General features: G+C 34.0%; 4 protein-coding genes across 4 annotated transcripts; 2 read left to right on the forward strand and 2 right to left on the reverse strand.

The window, feature by feature from the left end:
• The first annotated feature begins 621 nt into the window (after positions 1 to 621).
• Positions 622 to 2,252, forward strand: LOC145617078 (jasmonate-induced oxygenase 4-like). The gene is made up of 4 exons (XM_081671771.1): positions 622 to 834; positions 951 to 1,195; positions 1,502 to 1,835; positions 2,010 to 2,252. The coding sequence occupies exons 1-4, from the start codon at positions 622 to 624 to the stop codon at positions 2,250 to 2,252; spliced, it is 1,035 nt and encodes a 344-aa protein (XP_081527897.1).
• An 864-nt stretch (positions 2,253 to 3,116) lies between these two features.
• Positions 3,117 to 3,953, reverse strand: LOC145617079 (F-box protein At3g07870-like). The gene has a single exon (XM_081671772.1). The coding sequence runs from the start codon at positions 3,951 to 3,953 to the stop codon at positions 3,117 to 3,119; it is 837 nt and encodes a 278-aa protein (XP_081527898.1).
• A 607-nt stretch (positions 3,954 to 4,560) lies between these two features.
• On the forward strand, positions 4,561 to 5,092 carry LOC145617080 (subtilisin-like protease SBT4.5). The gene is made up of 2 exons (XM_081671773.1): positions 4,561 to 4,582; positions 4,698 to 5,092. The coding sequence occupies exons 1-2, from the start codon at positions 4,561 to 4,563 to the stop codon at positions 5,090 to 5,092; spliced, it is 417 nt and encodes a 138-aa protein (XP_081527899.1).
• A 7,151-nt stretch (positions 5,093 to 12,243) lies between these two features.
• LOC145617081 (uncharacterized) lies at positions 12,244 to 16,250 on the reverse strand. The gene is made up of 3 exons (XM_081671775.1): positions 16,191 to 16,250; positions 14,805 to 15,068; positions 12,244 to 13,383 (listed from the first exon to the last, which is right to left on the reverse strand). The coding sequence occupies exons 1-3, from the start codon at positions 16,248 to 16,250 to the stop codon at positions 12,886 to 12,888; spliced, it is 822 nt and encodes a 273-aa protein (XP_081527901.1). The 3' UTR covers positions 12,244 to 12,885.
• Positions 16,251 to 19,479: the final 3,229 nt, after the last annotated feature.

The raw sequence follows: 19,479 nt of genomic DNA on the forward strand, positions 1-19,479 counted from the left end.
GAATGTGGTGGGTCGCTGGTCACGGTGGTGGTCATCGCCGATTAGGGTGGTGGTGTCAAGTTGTTAGTGATTAGTGGCAAAAAAGAAGATAGTGGTGAAGTACTAAGGGCATGGTTGTCCATTCACTCTAAATGTCGGCGATTTTGATCATTTTTGTTGTTTGTCAATGCATCGATGTAAATATTCGTTTCACATAATAAACAACAAATTGAATCTAGCTAGTTATACTAACATCGAGTTTATACTAGTCCTACATGTTCGTAAAATCGTATCAACATACTAACAAAGGCATACTTTTCCATTCTTTGCATTTTTTGGAAAATTATACGGGTTGAATTCTGGTAAACAACTACAAAAATCACTCCCTAATTCAGTCAAAATTTTAGATCATCTAGAAGTTTCGACATTTACAACTTGGACAACTAGATTATTTCAAGCTAATCATATAATAATAATCTTAGTCAAATATAAGTATATACCTTTACTATGATCAGCCACACTATATAAGCTGGACCTCCTACGTCCCATTTACAAATCACTTCCTTAGTTAATTACTAAATCACATATTAACTAACAAAATTGCATTAGTTTTTTGTTTTAAATTAAACCTATACAGTAGCAATGGCACCTACACTTATGCCTGTTCAAGAAATACTCCAAAGTGGTGTTGTGCCCAAAGGTTACCTACTAACCAAGGACGACTACCAACTTGGTAACGATGGCGCTCCTTCATTGATGGACACTCCAACTATCGATTTTTCTCTCTTATCTTCATCGTCCCCTGATGAGCTTGCTAAGCTTCGCTCTGCTCTCACTTCTTGGGGTTGTGTTCAGGTTATCCCTTCTTACAATCCAACATTTTGTTTATTTTGCAACCATGATATGTACAAATATACAATAATATGTTTTATGTAACTCTAACATTGTAATATTGTATGTGTGTGTTATAGCTAGTAAATCACGGCATGCCACTTTCATTGCTAGACAAGGTACGAGAAATGAGCAAACAATTCTTCAAACTACCTCTTGAAGAAAAGGAAAAGTACTCCTCCAAAGGAGAGGACTTGGAAGGTTACGGAAATACAAATACTGTTCAACGTGGAAGTCTCAATTGGAATGACAAGCTTCATCTCCAAGTTTATCCTAAGGACAAACGCCAACTTCGATTTTGGCCTAAAAGTCCCGAACAATTTAGGTAACTTTCTCGTACATGTAGCTAGGGTTTGGGTCCGAGTCCTATGTTTTTACTGCCTCCATATAATTTGCATGAATTAGACATTTAGTCTACTCATAATTTATGTCAAATTGTTGCAAATAATATAAAACGGAGGTAGCATACTCATAATTTATGTCAAATTGTTGCAAATAATATGAAACGAAGGTAGCATTTGAAATCATACATGTCTAATTCTTGCAAATAATATGAAATGGAGGTAGCTTTTGAAATCATTCAACTATCACTTATGCTAAATATATTTTTTTTTTAATTAAAAATATGCAGGACAACCTTACATGAATATTCAAAGAAGAACCGAATGATACTTGGGACACTTCTAAAGGCTATGGCACGTTCTCTTAACTTAGAAGAAGAGCGTTTTTTGGAGCTATGGGGGGATGAAAATGAAGATAATACTCATGCAAGATTCAACTTTTACCCTCGATGCCCAATGTCCGATCAAGTTGTTGGACTTAAACCTCATGGAGATGGAACCGCCATTACCATGCTCTTGCAAGACAAAGAGGTTGAAGGCCTTCAAGTCCTCAAAGATGATCGTTGGTTTCGTGTTCCCGTCATCCCTCATGCCCTCACCATCCTTGTTGGTGACCAGATGGAGGTAGTGTTAATAATCCAACTACATGCACTACTTTTTAAGACTATCAAATTATCAATTTCTTCGTCCACAAATACTCCCTTCGTCCTTCATTGACTAGAAAATTAGCTTAATTTTCACGATGTTCTAAGCATTTTATTTAATGGTTGCCATTATATTTAATTTTACTTTTTGCAGATAGCGAGCAATGGTGTCTTTAAGAGTCCAACCCACAAGGCAGTGGTGAACCCACAATACGATCGAATGTCCTTAGCCATGCTATTCATCCCAAGCCTAGACAAAGAGATCGGCCCACTAAAAGAACTTATTAATGAAGAGAGGCCACAATTATACAAAAGGCTCAAGGACTATGGTCAAGTTTACACTCAATCCATTCCTTCTGGGAAAAGACCTATTGATATGATGAAAATTAATTTATAGAGAGTTTTGTGTTCATAGAGACACAAATTACAGAACAACTATCCTTTACCTGATCTATTTTTCTTGAATTTGTAGTAAATCGGAATAATAAATAGTCTAAATTTGATATTTATATTTAATATAAATCGACAGGTCTATTTATGTTATTAAATTTAGGTCTCAATATTTTTTCTCTGTATTTCTCATTCATATTTACCAGCAATTGATTTCAACTCCATTTTCGTCACATTCATGTTCAACAACCACACTTGATCATTGTTGCTAAATGTTAGATTATATTGTGAAACTCCTCGATTAAAGTATTTTCAATTGATCAATATATAAAATATAGGGTTATAAAACGATTTATAATCTTATACCATGTAAGTAAAAATATCTAAGATACACAAAGATATTCCCTACAAAAAAAAAAAAAATAAACCTGTCTAAAAATAAATAAATAAATAATAAAAAAAAAGAGAAACAAAGATATTATTTTACGTTACAATTTTTATTTTTTTATTTTTTATTTTTTATTTTTTATTTTTTTGGTGTTTAGAGCCACAATGGCAGTGGTGAGATTCGATCTAGGATCTCCTAGAATCGGGAGGAAGGCTCTAACCACTTGAGCTATCCCTCACTTTCACGTTATAAAATTATATCCTAGTAAGAAATTTTTTAGTTAGGTATATATATTCTCCAGTACAGTCCTTGTATCGATAAGGTATATATATTCAATGTACAATACAACATGATCACTCACATGTAGGTACTCTTTCGGATGTTTCTCAGATCAGAAAAAAAACTCGGAACATAAAATTGTACATCCATCCTTGAATTAACCCAACGATTTATCGCCTTTTTAACGCATTTTTTTCTAAGATCCTAAGTCATCAAGTGACAGGAATCTTCCAATTGAATTAAAAAAACAATCATCCCACTATCATAATCTTCAACAAACTTTATGTTCAAATTAACAACGGATTCATAAATCTTGTCATCAAGCATATTCTCAATCACATAAATTTTGCTCCACAAATCACTTACTCCATACTCTTTCATCACCCACAACTCAAGTCTTGAACGAGAATTTCCTATATCCGTAATCCCAACACCTAGTGATGATCTATGTAACACGCCGATGCTAATTACTTTCTTATTATCTCCACTACACGGCGAGGGGAGATGATAAAACTCTTCCTTGTCAATGTCAAAACACGCGATTTTCTCTCCTTTAGCAAACCAATATAAAACTCCATTCAACTCAAAAGGAGGATTATTTGTAGTCCCTATTTTATGATCAAAGTGACCTTGGTTTTTTGGTCTCCAATAACTTTTGCCTCTACGACTACAACAAAGTGTTAGTACATCAATATGGGTTTTAGTACCATTAAAAATATGCAACAATCCAACAACCTTGTATTTTTTAGTTCTAGGGCTAAACCCTAAACCATACAAAGATGTCGTTTTGCTAGCCAAATAGGGATCTTCAAGGTACATAAAATCGTGTGTTACGGGGTTACATATGGATAACGAGCTTACAAAGTGTTCTAAGCCAGTATATTTACCCTTACAAGTTTCTTTTCTTAGAAGAAGAATTCCTCTACAAGAATTCACAACCTTGTAACATTCATTGTACATGAAATTACCCAATTGCTCGAATTGAGAAGACTCGAACATGTAATTAACGTGTTTATTAGTACTCCTGTAGCCTTCGATCATGAATAATTGGTTGGTATCATCACTACGTAAGTTATGATGAAATTGAGGGTTTTTTCGGAGACTTACGAGGCTAAGATGGGAGTTGGATGATGATAATTGATAAATTTGAAGAACTATTATCCTACCTCAATTCGACAACGTATGATACTCAACTCCATTCATTCATGTATATATATTCATTTAATGTTATGCATATATATTGAGCCGTATATAGTTCTACATTTGTATTTTAAGTGACTCAAGGATACCATATATATTCATGTCAAATAATTCGTTCGTTGTAGAAATCCTAAGGCAAACATCCTCGATCAAGAGTTTCTCCTTTAATGACACTTCTGCTCCTAAAGTAATCAAATACTCTTCTGGAGGACCTAATAGAATTGCACGGGATATCCTTAAGGTATTATAAACTGGAAGCACAACTTTGCATTCCCTTTTTTCCCCTCCAATTTTTCTAAGAGTTTTGCGCCTACTACTTTGTTGCAGCCTGATATAACAGCGCCAGGAGTCGAAATTATAGCTGGATATATATTCACCTTTGGCTTCTCTAACTGGAATTGTTGGAGACGATAGATCCGTAAATTACACAATTTTATCTGGTACATCCATGTCTTGTCCTCATGTCGATGGTAATTAAATTTTCAAGTAACATACAATTTTCTTCCTAGTCATTTTCACTTTTAAGAAATTGAAATAAATTAATTAGTTACACTAATATATGTTCTTCTTATCTTATGCTTGCAGCACGTCCTATGAGCTCGTCTAGGAACCCAACAGACGCCGAATTTGCCTACGGAGCAGGGCATCTTGATCCTGTAAAGGCTGCAAATCCCACACTTATTTATGAAACACTTGAAGATGAATATTTAACATCTTTCTGCAAGTTAGGTCTCAGGAAAGAGCAAATTGCTCTGATCCTAGGTAACAAGAGTTTCTCATGCCCAAAAAATAGTAACAAAAGTTCGTTACCAAACGATGTTAACTATCCTTCCTTCTCTACTATGGTTGATATTGGTGCACCATTCAATGTCAAGTTTAGTAGTACAGTCACCAATGTTGGAGTTGCTAATTCAACCTACACCGTAGCTGTCGAATCGCCCAAGGAATTTAAGGTCACGGTGAATCCTAGTATTCTTTAATTTACATCATTGAATGAGAAGAAGTCATTCGATGTGACTGTTGTAGGTAGGGATGTCAGTGGGACGGGTCAAGTAGGAGACCCGCCTCATCCCCTCCCCAGTGAGGCGGGGATGGGTCTAATTGGTTTAGCGGGTGGTGGGGCGGGGATGGGGATAAAAACGACCCCCATGGGTGATGGGACAGGGGTGGATAGATTTTAAGTTGTACCCGCCCCATCCCCGCTCCGTCCCACCCACCCTACTTCGTACCCGCCCCATCCCCACGTCTATATATTTTTAAAACAAAGCTATATATTTTTATACTATTTTATAAAATAATAATGTGAAATAAAATATTAATTATAATACTTTGTACTATACTTATATTATAAACAAAAACGTGTGTAATATTAAAAATGTTTTTTTAAAATTGTAATCCGTATTAATTACGTAGGAATGTGTATTTGAGATGAGGAGATTAGATGGGTCTTTGCTAGAGATTAGGCGAGTCTTTGGTGGGGATTAGGTGGGGGTGGATATCCAAGTGGGGGGTGGGGCGGGGATGGTTTTGGAGTTGTACCAGCCGGGGCGGGGATGGGGATGAATTTTAGATCCGCCGCGGGGATGAGGATGAAAATGTTAGGTGGGGATGGATGGGAAGGCCAACATCCACCCCGCCGCCCCACCCCATAGACATCTATCCCTAGTTGTAGGCAAAGGATTAGCGGAAGGCTCAAGCCTCATTAGTTCATCATCAACATTATTGGTTTGGTCTGATGGACAACATAATGTTAGAAGTCCTATTGTTGTATACTCTGTAGAGTAGGATTATGATTGCTCTAATTTTGTCGCTGTAATACCCCTAATATTTCAGTACTCTATTTATATATTCTATTAAGAAAACTTTAGTTTAGTTTTTACTCTCTTTCAATTTTACAAAATTATTTATGTACTTTAAGTTTCGAGGACGAAACTTGTTTTAAGGAGGGTAGATTGTAATACCCGAATATTTTATGAGTTTATATAATATATTCTATAAAAAAAAAAAACTTTATTTTATCTATTAAATAACTTTCCTAATCTCATTATTTTATTTTAGAGTTCGGAAAGTTTTAAAACCCTATATTGTTTAAATAGACTCTTTTATTAACACCTATAAATATTAATATACCCTAATTATTTTAATTGTTTTTAATCTTTTGCCGTTGCTCGTCACTTTTGTTCTTTTTTTTGGTGCTTGCTCATCTCGTCACTTTTGAACATTCAGAGTCTTGATTTTACTATCAAGCAACACCTCAAGCTATAGTGATTATCATCATGATTTATGATTCCACCCAAACTTTTATCATCAAGCCTTTTATTTACTCATCAATTGTTGAACGTGAGTTTCGAGTGGCGTACAACTATTTGATTCAATTATTTTGCTCATCACTCACTGTGGAATTTCCGTGTCATTCTACTTGAAGTGTTGGAGTATTTGATTCATATTTCGTTCTTAATTGTGTCTCATTGTTTTAGTATTCGTCGAAAAGGTAATCACACGAAATTTATTTTGGAGTCGTTTGTATTATATTTCTTATTATTATATATGAATTGTTTGATTTATTATTTGTAATCTTGTACATATATATAATTGATTATTATATGGTGTTATATGATTTGATTGGTATTGAATATTGTATTACTTTTTTTGTATTATATGATTTAATTGTCGAATTGATTATTGTGCTAGTTCTAGGGTTTTAATGTTGTTGCTATAGGGAGTATTGTTTTATTGAGGTTTTAGGGTTATTAGTTCAGAGTATAATTTTGGATTGTGAGTTAATTATATTTGAGGTGTTAGTTTAATTGTCCTATAAAAGTCGAGATATACTATGATTGAACAGAGTTCGAATTGTTATATTATATGGGTACTTGTGCCATTATTGAGATATAATCAGTTAGCTTGTGAATGATTATTTGATCGATATATGAGAACAAAAGGTTGAGAATTATTATTTTGTTCTTGGTTTGAGGCTCGGCGTTATATACCTTAGTCCTTGGCATGTTTGGTAATGAGATAATGATCATGAGTTAAGAATGAGGTACAATCTTTATTATTTATATATTTTTCTATGGTCCCCTACAGTGGGAATTGGCCCGTATGTGGTCTGGTTCAAGGTGTTTTCTAATTATTGGGAGTATTCAAGTTCTTTTTATACTTGTTGGTTTGTTATTCGAATTACCCTTGTCCAAGGCTAGGTATAAAACAAAGAGCGTGGCACACTTATTGGGTATGATCAGTTAATTGAGTAAAAGGTTCGTATTATTATTCGAGGTTGAGTCGATAAAGGTTATTTTTTCAGAGTACAATGTGTAATGTAGTTTTAAATTACATTATTTAATTGAGCTAGTGTTGCTAATCATTCTATTATACTCTGTATTCTGATATGTGATGATTACTCAGCTTTTTGCTGACGTGTGTGTGTTATTTTGTTGTGCTACTCGTGTTTGCGGCCATGTCTTTTTCTTATGGTGGCCTTGCAACGATCTATTTTGGAATTTGTCCTTAATGGTGAGCTAGTGTTGCTAATCATTCTATTATACTCTGTATTCTGATATGTGATGATTACTCAGCTTTTTGCTGACGTGTGTGTGTTATTTTGTTGTGCTACTCGTGTTTGCGGCCATGTCTTTTTCTTATGGTGGCCTTGCAACGATCTATTTTGGAATTTGTCCTTAATGGTGAGCAGACAAGACTGTTTTAGCAGGTTGATCAAGTGATCGTAGCTAAAGGAGCTCAAGTGATCGATTAGTATGCTATAACGAGTTTATAAAGTTGTATAAATAGCTCACCTAGATTTGTTGGGTTGTAATTATTGGGATTTTGTAAGCCTTAACACTTGACAGGTTGTCGAGTGTGGCGGTAATACCTCCAATTTAGGTGTATGCTTCCGCAATTTTATTTTAAAGGTCGTTAATTTTCCTTTAATTCTTGTTTATTATTATTTAGTAAATCGGGGGTTTTATATATTTTCAAAGTATTTTTGTTATTTTGAAATTAAATAAAATGAATTTAATTATTTATTTTTATTCCTAACTTGTGTGCTTATTTTGCTTATCAGTGAGATTTGGGTAGCATTAGAAAGGGCGTATAGAATAGATTATTTATTTCTTTATGCATTGTAATTAATTACTTAATGCTTTTATATTGTATGAAATGATCATGCAAGTTATTTAATTGTGTATGTTCATGTAATGGTGCAAACTTGAGTGATCACTTAGTATCATGTTTAAGGATTAAAGCATGTCATATGGAATGGAATGGAATGAGATTATTTGTGTAATGTGAAATGTTTAAATGATTTAATTTATTTGTGTGAAGCATGTAATTATGTGTCTACTAATGTGTGTTAATTTAATGATGTTATGCACTTGATGAATGAATTTTGGTGGAATTGAATCAAGGGAATTATTTTATTTAATTTTCGTGTGCGTAGGAATGATTAAAAATAAATAATCATTTCTTTTGAAAGTGACTTATTAGGGGCGATTGTGTGGCCGTGTCCACCTTTCTACCTTAATATATATATTTGATGATTATGAATGTGATTTATTAAGCAAGAAGAGTTTTTTTCGCACTGATGTCGGCCTAAAAGTGTATTACTTTTCTAGGCAGAGAAGGAGGATGGCTAACAATGATGCTTTAGCTGCTGCTATTAGGACTAGTTGAACTAAATTCGATTGACTTGCCTATTAGTTTGCCTACTAGTGAGGTTGTGAGGTGCACCAAGATACATAAGGGTTTACCTTTGAGGATTGGAGAGACTGATTTTCCATCTGATCTTATAGAATTTGAGTTGGATGACCTTGATGTCATTTTGAGAAAAGATTCGTTAGCCACTTATAAGCTAATATAAGATTGATTGTGAGATAAAGAAGGTTTACTTAAGGAGTTCTTTGGGGGAGATTGTGTATTACAAAAGTTTTGGGAAGCCATATGGTATTGGGATTATTTCTGTGTTGAAGTTGTCAAAACTTGTACGTAAGGGGCATCCTTTGTTCTTTTGTTGTGTGCAAGACTTGGAAATGAGTAGTAAGTGAATGTGGAAGATGTGCCAATTATGAATGAGTTTTGGATGTATTTTGTGAAGAAGAAAGATGGGAGCATGAGATTGTGGATCGATTACAGGGAGTTGAATAATGTTACAGTAAAGAATAAATACCCACTACCCAGGATCGATGATTTGTTTGATCAATTGAAGGGAGCTAGTGTGTTATTTTTAAGATTGATTTACGTTCGGGGTATCATCAAGAGTGGCTGATAAGGATATACCTAAGACTGCTTTTAGGATTAGATATGGGCACTACGAGTTTACAGTTATGTCTTTTGAGTTGACCAATGCACTTGCAATCTTTATAGACTTGATGAATCGAGTATTCCATGAGCAAGTTTGTAGTTGTTTTTATTGATGATATTTTGGTATACTCGAAAAGTGAGGAAAACATGAGCTATTGAGAGGCCGAGGATGATATGAAAAAGAGATAACCTAAGTTGTTTAATGAGGTGAGTTACGAGGGCGTAACTCTTGTTCTTTAAGGGGGGTAGAATGCGTATAATTTCGCGTTTTTTTTTACCCTATTTTATGCTATTTTATGGTGTTTTCATGCTTTTCATAGCGATTTTATTTGTTTACGCATCTAGTGAAGTGCGTAAATTGGGATGGTGATAAAGTATTAGTGTCGATATTATGACACATTTGGGATTCCAGCAACATAATTTTGTAATTTTTGAAATGGCTTTATGCAAAAGTTTTGCAATTTATGGGATTTTGTGCTAAGTTTCGGGACGAAACTTCTTTTAAGAGGGGTAGATTGTAATCCCCCGTATTTTTAAATATATTATTAATGAAATTATATTTTATTCATAATATTTATTTGTATTTTTTTCGGATTTAATTTCAAAAGTTTCAAATTATTTTTGGGTTTGATGAACGATTTTATTACAAAGAGCTTTTTATGAACCTTTCTTCACTAATTTATATCCAGCAAACAAACCAAACCCACTTTCCTTTCTTAATTGGCCCATTAATTTTATGAGGCCCAATCTTAAAACTAACCCTACACCACTCTCTCTCCTATAAATACCCCATACATCCCCAAAATTTCCCACACAAAAAGGTTAGTCTTATTTTCATCCTACTTTGTTTCATTATTTTGCTTAATGTAATTTAATTGTTTTGGGTTTTGATTTTAGTATAAAGATTATATTTTTAGTATTAAATTATATTTTAATGGTATAAAGATTATAAATTTCAGATTATATTTATGTTATAAATTTCATATTTTATGAATTATAAACCTAGGGTTTCAATTTATTGAAAATCATGATTTTAGGGTTTTTATGAACAATTGATTTAGGGCTTTTATAGTAATGATGTTTTGAAATTTTGGTGATTATATTACTAATTAGTTTTCAGATTATTTTGAACACGTAAATTCGTGTTTTAATGTTTAGATTTCGGTTCGTTAATATTAATCCCGTTTTAAATCCGACCAGGTTCTAAACTCATCCGATTTTGACAAAAAAGTAGTGTTTTCCATGTGGAAATGATGTTTTAAGAAAGACTCACTACCATTGGTAGTGAGCACCACCCTCTCGTGGCCAAATTCTGCCTCTAAATATGATTTTCGGGCAGTTTTTCATTTTTAACGAAGTTTTTTATTTTTAAAATTTTATCCTTGAGTTTGATTAATAAAATTAATTATGTTTAAAGTTAATTAAGCATATAAATATGTTTTATTTATTTTAATAAGTTTTTCATCATATTATATTGTTGGAAATTACTTGGGATAGTAATATTAATTGTTGGTTGTTTTCTAGGAAGTGATTATTCCCTAGGAGAATTTTAAGTGATTAAAAGTGGCTCAAAAGGATTGTTTGTATGAGGTACGTACATGTCTACTTCGTTATAAGTAGTATCATGTTTAGGTACCAAAAGGAAAGAACTTAGTTTCATGATTAGGGAACACTTGGATGGAAATTGTTTGGTTACACATTGATTTAATTCATGTGCTTATGCTTATGAAACATGTTTTGGTGAATTGATTATGTTTGTATGGAATTATGGATGCAAACATGTTGAATTATATTGGATAAAATGTTTGTATGGAATGTTGATACAAGCATAATTTTATTGGATTGGTTTGTTAACCACATTTGGTTTATTAAAGGATTGGAATTGAATGGTTTAAGTGGAATGAATTTATTAATTATTCCACAAGGTTATTATTATTTATTTATTACTCAATCATAACTTGTTAGTATGTTGAGTAAAGGTGGATTAAGCCGAAATGGCTAGGTGAGTTGACTATGTTCAACAATTTTGGATAATTTGGAAGTTTAATGGAATTAAAGGTTAATTTGTGATGTGATCACCATTGTCCTAAATAAGATTAAAAACGAATTGATGTATGATTGTTATGTATGGTCTTCTTGATTGAGTTGGCTATTAATTAAAATTGTAATCACGTAAAGTGAAACATGGATGAGCAATAAAACTCTGGAAAGCGTGCACTTCTAGAGTATTGACAATTATGGGTTGGGGTACACGGTGGTAGCCCGTGGCTTTTCGAGGCTTGTTTGATCAACATGTCCTCTTCTCTTTTGGTATTTACATTTTATTTTATAATGAAAGTTAGATGGGATCCTAGACTAACTTTGTGAGAATGGAGTCGCGCCCATTCTTGCATCGCGCTAAACTTTTATTTCAAATGGTCATTTGGGACCTGGATTGGACAACCTGGTCTATTGCTTACTCCAAACTAAATTAAATTTATTAAATTGAATATGATGAGTCAAGTGTTTGGAATTGGTTAGTAGTATGTTGAGTCAATTGAATTGTTTAAGTGTGGAGTCTTGATTATTGAATTCACATTGTATGTTTATTTACTTTAATTAATTGAGCATGCTAGGTTTGGTACGTTGTAGCTTGTATGTACTCAGCTTTGCTGATTGCGTGCTTTTGTGTGTGTTTTCTTTTGGTCATGGCCTTCGCCTTTCAATGACCCTGTGATGATCCAATTATTACACTTGTATTATTGGGGAGCAGTATGCACAGGTTAGCTTGATGATGTGAAGTTAAGGGACACTACAAGAAAAGGGCCGTTTTGCGACGGAAATAATTCGTCGCAAACTGGCAAAATTCCGTCGCAAAGTGACTTTGCGACGGATTTCCGTCACAGGCATGGCGTCGCTCGAACTTTCGTAGCAAACAGTCCTTTTGTGACGGAATATCCGTCGCAAAACGAATTGCGACGGATTTTGCGACGGAAAGGTAGTTGTAGCTGAAAACAACATTTGCGACGAAAATTCCGTAGCAAGAGGAGTCATTTTGCGACGGAATATTCCGTCACAAATTTTGCGACGGAATGTATTTCCGTCGCAAAATGGATTCTTTTGCGACGGAATAGTCCGTCACAAATTTTGCGACGGAATGTAATTCCGTCACAAATTTTGCGACGGAAATTCCGTCGCAAAGTTATTGTAATTTTAATTTTTTTTTTTTTTTGTATTTTGTTTTTTTTTCCTGGAACCTGTATTCCTGCAATCCTGTTTAATTTTTTTGTATTTTGTTTTGTTTTCCTGGAACCTGTATTCATGCAATCTTGTTTAATAAAATACGTGCATTTAAAATAATTTCAGTCAAAAAGTCCACGCCCTAACATAATTCAAATATATACAACACGTAGCCGTAACTACCAAGTACGGTACATGATATAATTTTTTAAACTACAATGTCATCCATATACAAAAATCGAAAAATGACACCTAACTAAACACAAGCTGGCTGTCCTTGGCCTGCACCACCACCACCACCACCACCCGGGTCGTTCCTGGGGTCTCGAATCTGAGGCTGAATCGTAGAACAAGTGAAAGGAGTGGTCAATCCTGTAAATCTACTGGCTAACTCCTCTAAGAACTCCTTGTTCTTCCTCTCGATTTCAGCCATCCGTTCTGCCACTCGAGCCTCCACTCGAGCATCGAGCTGTTCCGCCACACGGCTATCGATCTGGCTCTCAATTGCTTCCACCCTCTCATTCAACTCCTTGTGGAAGTTTTCCTGCATTTGAGTTATGACCGACGGTACGTATTGGCTGGAAGAACCCGATCCTCGTCCCCTAGATGTGCCGTAGTACAAGTCAGCACCAACACCAAGACCTCTAACACGACCCTTCTTATTACGACCACCAGCCGCCTCAAAGAAAATTTCATTTTCAGACAGTTGGGAACCCTGGGTTCTTGATTCCTCCTGTCTGTGTTGGTACGCCTCCTGTAACAAACAAAGGATATACAATGCAGAAATAAAAATAAAGAATGAGAACCAATAGTTTGAGGCTTGAAATAGTTCATAAGTGGCAATATAGGTTCACTAGGTCCTAAAACTAGGAAAATTGGGTGAAAATGGGGCGTTTTTGGTTCTAACTTGTCTATTTCTCACATTTGTTATCTAATGAACCTATTTTTGACCTTAATACACCTAACTAACATAGTTACTTGAGTTTGAGGCTTGAAATTGTTTATAAGTGGCAATATAGGTTCACTAGGTCCTAAAACTAGAAAAAATGGGCGAAAATGGGGCGTTTTTGGTTCTAACTTGCCTATTTCTCACATTTGTTATCAAATGAGCTTATTTTTGACCATAATACACCTAAATAACATAGTTACTTGAGTTCGAGGCTTGAAATAGTTCATAAGTGGCAATATAGGTTCACTAGGTCCTAAAACTAGGAAAATTGGGTGAAAATGGGGCGTTTTTGGTTCTAACTTGCCTATTTCTCACATTTGTTATCTAATGAACCTATTTTTGTGACCTTAATACACCTAACTAACATAGTTACTTGAGTTTGAGGCTTGAAATTGTTTATAAGTGGCAATATAGGTTCACTAGGTCCTAAAACTAGAAAAAATGGGCGAAAATGGGGCGTTTTTGGTTCTAACTTGCCTATTTCTCACATTTGTTATCAAATGAGCTTATTTTTGACCATAATACACCTACCTAACATAGTTACTTGAGTTCGAGGCTTGAAATAGTTCATAAGTGGCAATATAGGAAACAAGTGGCTTGAAAATGGGCGAAAACTAGTTATTACCGCAATTTCATATAGTAGCAAAGTATCAAGCTAAGTTCTTTTCTTCATAAAATCAAACCTACATGAGGTTTTAGATGACATATATCCAGGGGTCCTTATCACTCCAACCTAACCCATCCTTGGACATCTTATCTCACTAGTGAATGTATGCCTAGTGATGAAACACATATAATTAACACACAATTACCCACATTCAAATAAACATACATACACTAACATGTATTTTTAAATTAACATATATTTTAAACTAATCTAACATATATTTTAAACTAATCTAACATATATTTTAAACTAAACTAACATACATTATAAACTAACTAACATATATTTTAAACTAAAATAACATACATTATAAACTAATCTAACATGTATTTTAAACTAAACTAACATACATTAAACTAATTCTAACATTGCAATATATCTTAAAAATTAAACTAATTCTAACATTGCAATATAAATTAAACTACACTACACTAAACACAAGTAATTAAATAATAAAATTTAGTTACAAATTAAATTAAAAAACATAATTAGAAAAAGTTAGGGTTTACATTAAAATTAAATTGAAAACAAAAACAAAGGGGGATAGTGGAATACTCACCGGGATTTGAGGGTGTTGTGGCGGAAATCCGGCTGCCGGAAGGAGGGTGGTGTGGTGGCTGCACACCGCCGGCGAACGGAGGGGCGTGAGTGGGCTTGAACGGAGGGGGTGGCGTGGGTGGGCGTGAGTGCGCGTGAGTGGGAGTGAACGGAAGGGGTGGGCGTTAGTAGGTGTGAGTGGCCGGATTCCGGTCGTTCCGGTGGCGACAGCGGCGGTGAAGTGGCCGGATTTTCTTTCTCTCTCTACGCTTTCCTCTATCTCTCTCTACGCTTTCCTCTTTCTGTTCTTCGTTTTCTTTTTCTCTCTCCTTCAGCGAAACTTCAGTTTTTTTTAAAAAAATTTAAAAACTTTTTGCGACGGAATTTCCGTCGCAGAATCCGTCGCAAAATGTTTTTTTTTTATTTTTTTTTTAATATTGTTTTGCGACGATTATTTCCGTCGCAAACAAACTTTTGCGAGGGAATAAATTCCGTCGCAAACTTTGCGACGGAAATTCCGTCGCAAAAGTTTGTTTCCGTCGCAAAGTTGCGACGGAATTTATTCCCTCGCAAATTAACCCTTTTTGCGACGGAATTGTAGTCCGTTGCAAGGTTTCCGTCGCAAAATGACCTATTTCTTGTAGTGGGATTTGACAAACGCATTGTCAAGGGATTGGTGTGATTGAGAGTATTCGATTCTTGTGTTGAACTTATTTATGCTTTGCTATTTCGTTTATGTTTTGGATTTTTAATATTGGTTTGGTTTTAAATAAGGGCCTTATATGGTTCCAATTTGTAAGCTTTGACTTATTCGTTTTCTAAATTGTGTTATTTTAAATACTTAAGTTTGATTTTTCCGCTGCGATACTTTGATAAAGCCTTAACGTTTTAACACGTGGCGGTAACATGTCAATGGTTCTCCACTATTTTATTTAAAGTAAGTGGTTTGAAAAAGGGAGAATTATTGGGGTGTTACAGTCGCTGTTTTGTGTTTATTACAAAAGACAATACAAATCGAGCTAAAATAAATTATATTAATGCATTTTTTGCGGTGCATTGATGCTACTAAATTAACTTATAACTTGATCGATTTATATAAATCGAGGCTTGAACCATCGAATTAAACTATTGGTTGAGTTAGTCCTCTAACATCTTATAAGAGGTAATATGACACAAAGATCACGGGTTTGAATCTCGTTTATCCTCCGTTCAAAATTAAATATATTGACTCATGAGTATTATAGGACTCATGCTGCATCCACATTTTTACTATTAGAATAAAAAAAATCACAAACTTTCATGTGGTTGGCCACACCGTGTGGCCAGCCATAATTTTTTTTACTTTTTATTTTTATTTTCCCATTTCTATTGTACTTTCCCTTCCTTTTGCTCACTTTCTCTCTCCTACCTCACAACAATGGCAGCAAAAACACCTACACTCTTCTTCTTCATCTTCCCTAATCATCATTTTCAGCGAAATTCTTCAAGATAGAATGAAATCGTAACCAATGGCGATTCCAGTATGGGTTCAGTGGGCTCAGCTGAACCCATACTGGATTCGAAAAAAATCGTAAGGGTTTTTTGTACAGAAAAAAAGGTTAAATATAAAACAATGTATATAATATTAGTATATGCACAACAACCTAGTGGTTGAAGTCTTAACTTTTTTGACAAAGGCTCATGGTTCGAAACTCATCAAATGCTGAAGTGCTCCTTTTTTTTTTCTTTGTTCTTATTTTATTACTTTATCCCCCAAATCCCAATGCTACGTACATACTACTCCGTACTATACTACTCCTAGCCTTTTTTTTCTTTTTTTTTTGACAAGATACTACTCGTAGCTTATTTCTCTCTCCTCACTCTCACTCTCACTCTCACTCTCATACAAGAAGGTTTGATTATTTCTCTCTCCTCGCTCTTATCCAAGAAGGTTTAATTTGAAATTTTTGAAGTTTTAAAATTGTTAGTTAAGCTTGTAAAATTATTGATTGAAGACTTGAGGTTGTAGATCAAATTGTTGAGTGAAGTTGTCATATATCAATATTGTTGATTGAAGTTGTGAAATCTTAAATTGAAATTGTTAATATATTCATTGATTAAAGTAGTTAATTTGTTGATAGAAGTTGTAAAATTGTTAATACTTCGTATTAAATTATTTAATGGATAGTGTGTACTGTGTAAATGACGTGAAATAGTAAATTTCAATATTGATATATTTTGGGCTTTTTACAGTTTGGAGATGAAAGGTTTAGAGTATTTATTTGGGAAAATTGTGAGTCAAAATCATAAAATTGTATGCTCATTCCTCCCCAAATTAAATTTAAATTGATATCTCCACCTTAAAATGAACCTCAAACACTTCAAATTGAAATGTATTATGCACACTTGAATTATCAATTTAAAATTTTATTTGAATTATGATGATACTTGATTTTACTGTATACGATTGAAAATTTCGAACCCATAACAACAAATTCCTGGAATCGCCACTGATCGTAACTGGCCTTTTTTAATTGGTTTCGCCGTCATTGGCACCTTAATCACCAAATAATTTCGCTAATTTGATTGCATTGATGATCGATTTTGATTTTATCATGATCTCATTGATTTTAGTTTGATGTTTTTGTAGAGGATTTTGATTTTATCATTATTATCTCATTGATTTTAATTTGTTGTTTTTGCGGAGGAGTAAGCGAAGAACTTGCCATTTGTTCAGAGGCACAAAATGTAGGCAATCATCAAATCCTAGATCTATGAATTCTACATTAGTAGACATCATATGCTTCATGCACCAAATGAATTCCCAATTTGAAAAAGAAGACGAAGAAAAAGGGTTACTTGGACACTAGTTGTTCAGATGTTACTCGGTCGGTTAGAGGTTATTTGGTTGGTCAAGGGTTATTTGGTCAGGGGTTCCTTAGTTGGTCAGGAGTTACTAGATAGGTCGGTCAGGGATTACTTAGTCGGTTATGGGTTACTTAGTCAAGGGTTACTAAGTCGGTCAGAGGTTACTTAGTCGGTCAGGAGTTATTTAGTCAGGGGTTACTAGGTTATGGAGTTACTTGAGAGGTTACTAGAGGGGTTACTTAGGGGTTATTTGATGGGTTACGTACTAATGGGGCACCATGCCGCACCGTGCGGTTGACCGCACCAGAAACGCAATAATGCATATATATTATTACGTGAATTAGGAACGAAAATATAAAACTCTAAGCGTATGCAATGTATATGTCGTTTATGTCATGCATATCATATTTTTTCTTTTAAGGGATGTCATTTGTGTCATTTATTGCTGATGCTTTTTCACATCGTTATCACTTAAACTCTCAAGTCATCCTCAATTCATTTGTGAATACTATAACTGTTAGAATAAAAAAAAAATACTCCCTCGTATATGGAGTTATGGACCACGAGAGGAGAGATAAACAATATTATATTAGGGGTGAATGTTTGGTTGACACTTGACAGTGTGATTCATAGCTCAAACCGAAACTAAACCATAATAATTCGATTTGGAGATTTTTCAAACTACACCGCACTATATTACTATTCGGTTGTCCAGACTAAATCACATTATTTTTAATTCGGTTTTTTTATTAAAAAAAATAAATAAAATCAAACCGCAATTATTGGCCCTAGTATTTTGGGCTTTGATTTGTAACTTTTTTTGGTCCTAATTTTCCAAAACCTTGTAAGATTGAAGAACAATAGATTAGGTTTAGTTCTTTGGCCCTATATATGTAGGGCAGAAAATCAAGATTTGATTATAATTTAGATATGAGCTAAAATTTCAATTTGGCATTCATTTTTTCAAAACCCAAAATGAAAACAAACAAACCAATTTTTTTTTTCTTTAAATTTATTTTCCAAACAAAACCGACAAAACATGTATTTACCAGTGTAATTAATATGAAGTATATGCATTCGTAATTAAAAAAATAAAAAATAAAAAATAAAAAATAAAAAATTTAGGTTTTCAAATACTTCATAACCTAGTTAAGCTTAATTTATTGGAAATAAGAGTATCTTCCAGCCATGAAGTTGGAGATTCAATCTCCACTAGTGACAACTTGGGGGATGTGATCCCTTACCTTCCCTCCACTTTCCCAAAAGATCTAGGCCGCTAAGGCACTAATAAGTTCAATTTAGTTTAGATAATAAGGGTTTGTTCACATTTACTAAATTTCAGTTCAACTTCAATCAGTTCAGTTCAGCTCCAATCAGTTCAGTTCAGTTTAGCTCCTAACTTCCTTCTCCTATAAAATATTCATTTCAACTCAATTCAATTCAGTTCAGTCCAGTTCAGCTCCAATCAATTCAGTTCAGCAAATATGAATAGGCCCTAGGTTCAAGTCTTATAAAATGAAAAGAATACATCAATGCACCTACCCTAAGTCATCCAATAATAAACAAATTTGTTAAAATATACAACGAATCACTAAATTTGGAAGTAAATCAGTCAAATAGTTATTTAGACCATATAGTTTACTCTATCCATTATATTACAGTTAAAATAATTTATTTATTTCCATAATGATACTTATAATTGCATAATATCCTTTAGTATCGTATCAAAAAAAGTTACTTGATTTTCACCTTTTTGGCTTTTCTGAATCTATAAAAATGAGGAACAATCATCTCATATCATCAAAACTTTTAATCAATAACATATAAAAAAAAATGGCCAAATTCATGTA

Source organism: Chenopodium album, chromosome 26 (assembly GCF_948465745.1).
Source record: "Chenopodium album chromosome 26, dcCheAlbu1.1, whole genome shotgun sequence".
In the NCBI taxonomy this organism is placed as follows: domain Eukaryota; kingdom Viridiplantae; phylum Streptophyta; class Magnoliopsida; order Caryophyllales; family Amaranthaceae; genus Chenopodium; species Chenopodium album.

Coding starts and splice junctions, on each gene's coding strand:
- LOC145617079 (XM_081671772.1), bottom strand. CDS start 3,953: ATGATCGAAGGCTACAGGAGTACTAATAAACACGTTAATTACATGTTC.
- LOC145617080 (XM_081671773.1), top strand. CDS start 4,561: ATGTCTTGTCCTCATGTCGATG. Junction 4,583..4,697: donor GTCTTGTCCTCATGTCGATG/GTAATTAAATTT, acceptor TTATGCTTGCAG/CACGTCCTATGAGCTCGTCT.
- LOC145617078 (XM_081671771.1), top strand. CDS start 622: ATGGCACCTACACTTATGCCTGTTCAAGAAATACTCCAAAGTGGTGTT. Junction 1,196..1,501: donor AAAAGTCCCGAACAATTTAG/GTAACTTTCTCG, acceptor AAAAATATGCAG/GACAACCTTACATGAATATT. Junction 1,836..2,009: donor TTGTTGGTGACCAGATGGAG/GTAGTGTTAATA, acceptor TACTTTTTGCAG/ATAGCGAGCAATGGTGTCTT.
- LOC145617081 (XM_081671775.1), bottom strand. CDS start 16,250: ATGATGATTAGGGAAGATGAAGAAGAAGAGTGTAGGTGTTTTTGCTGC. Junction 15,069..16,190: donor TTTGCTGCCATTGTTGTGAG/GTAGGAGAGAGA, acceptor AGGAAAGCGTAG/AGAGAGATAGAGGAAAGCGT. Junction 13,384..14,804: donor CACAACACCCTCAAATCCCG/GTGAGTATTCCA, acceptor TGTTTGTTACAG/GAGGCGTACCAACACAGACA.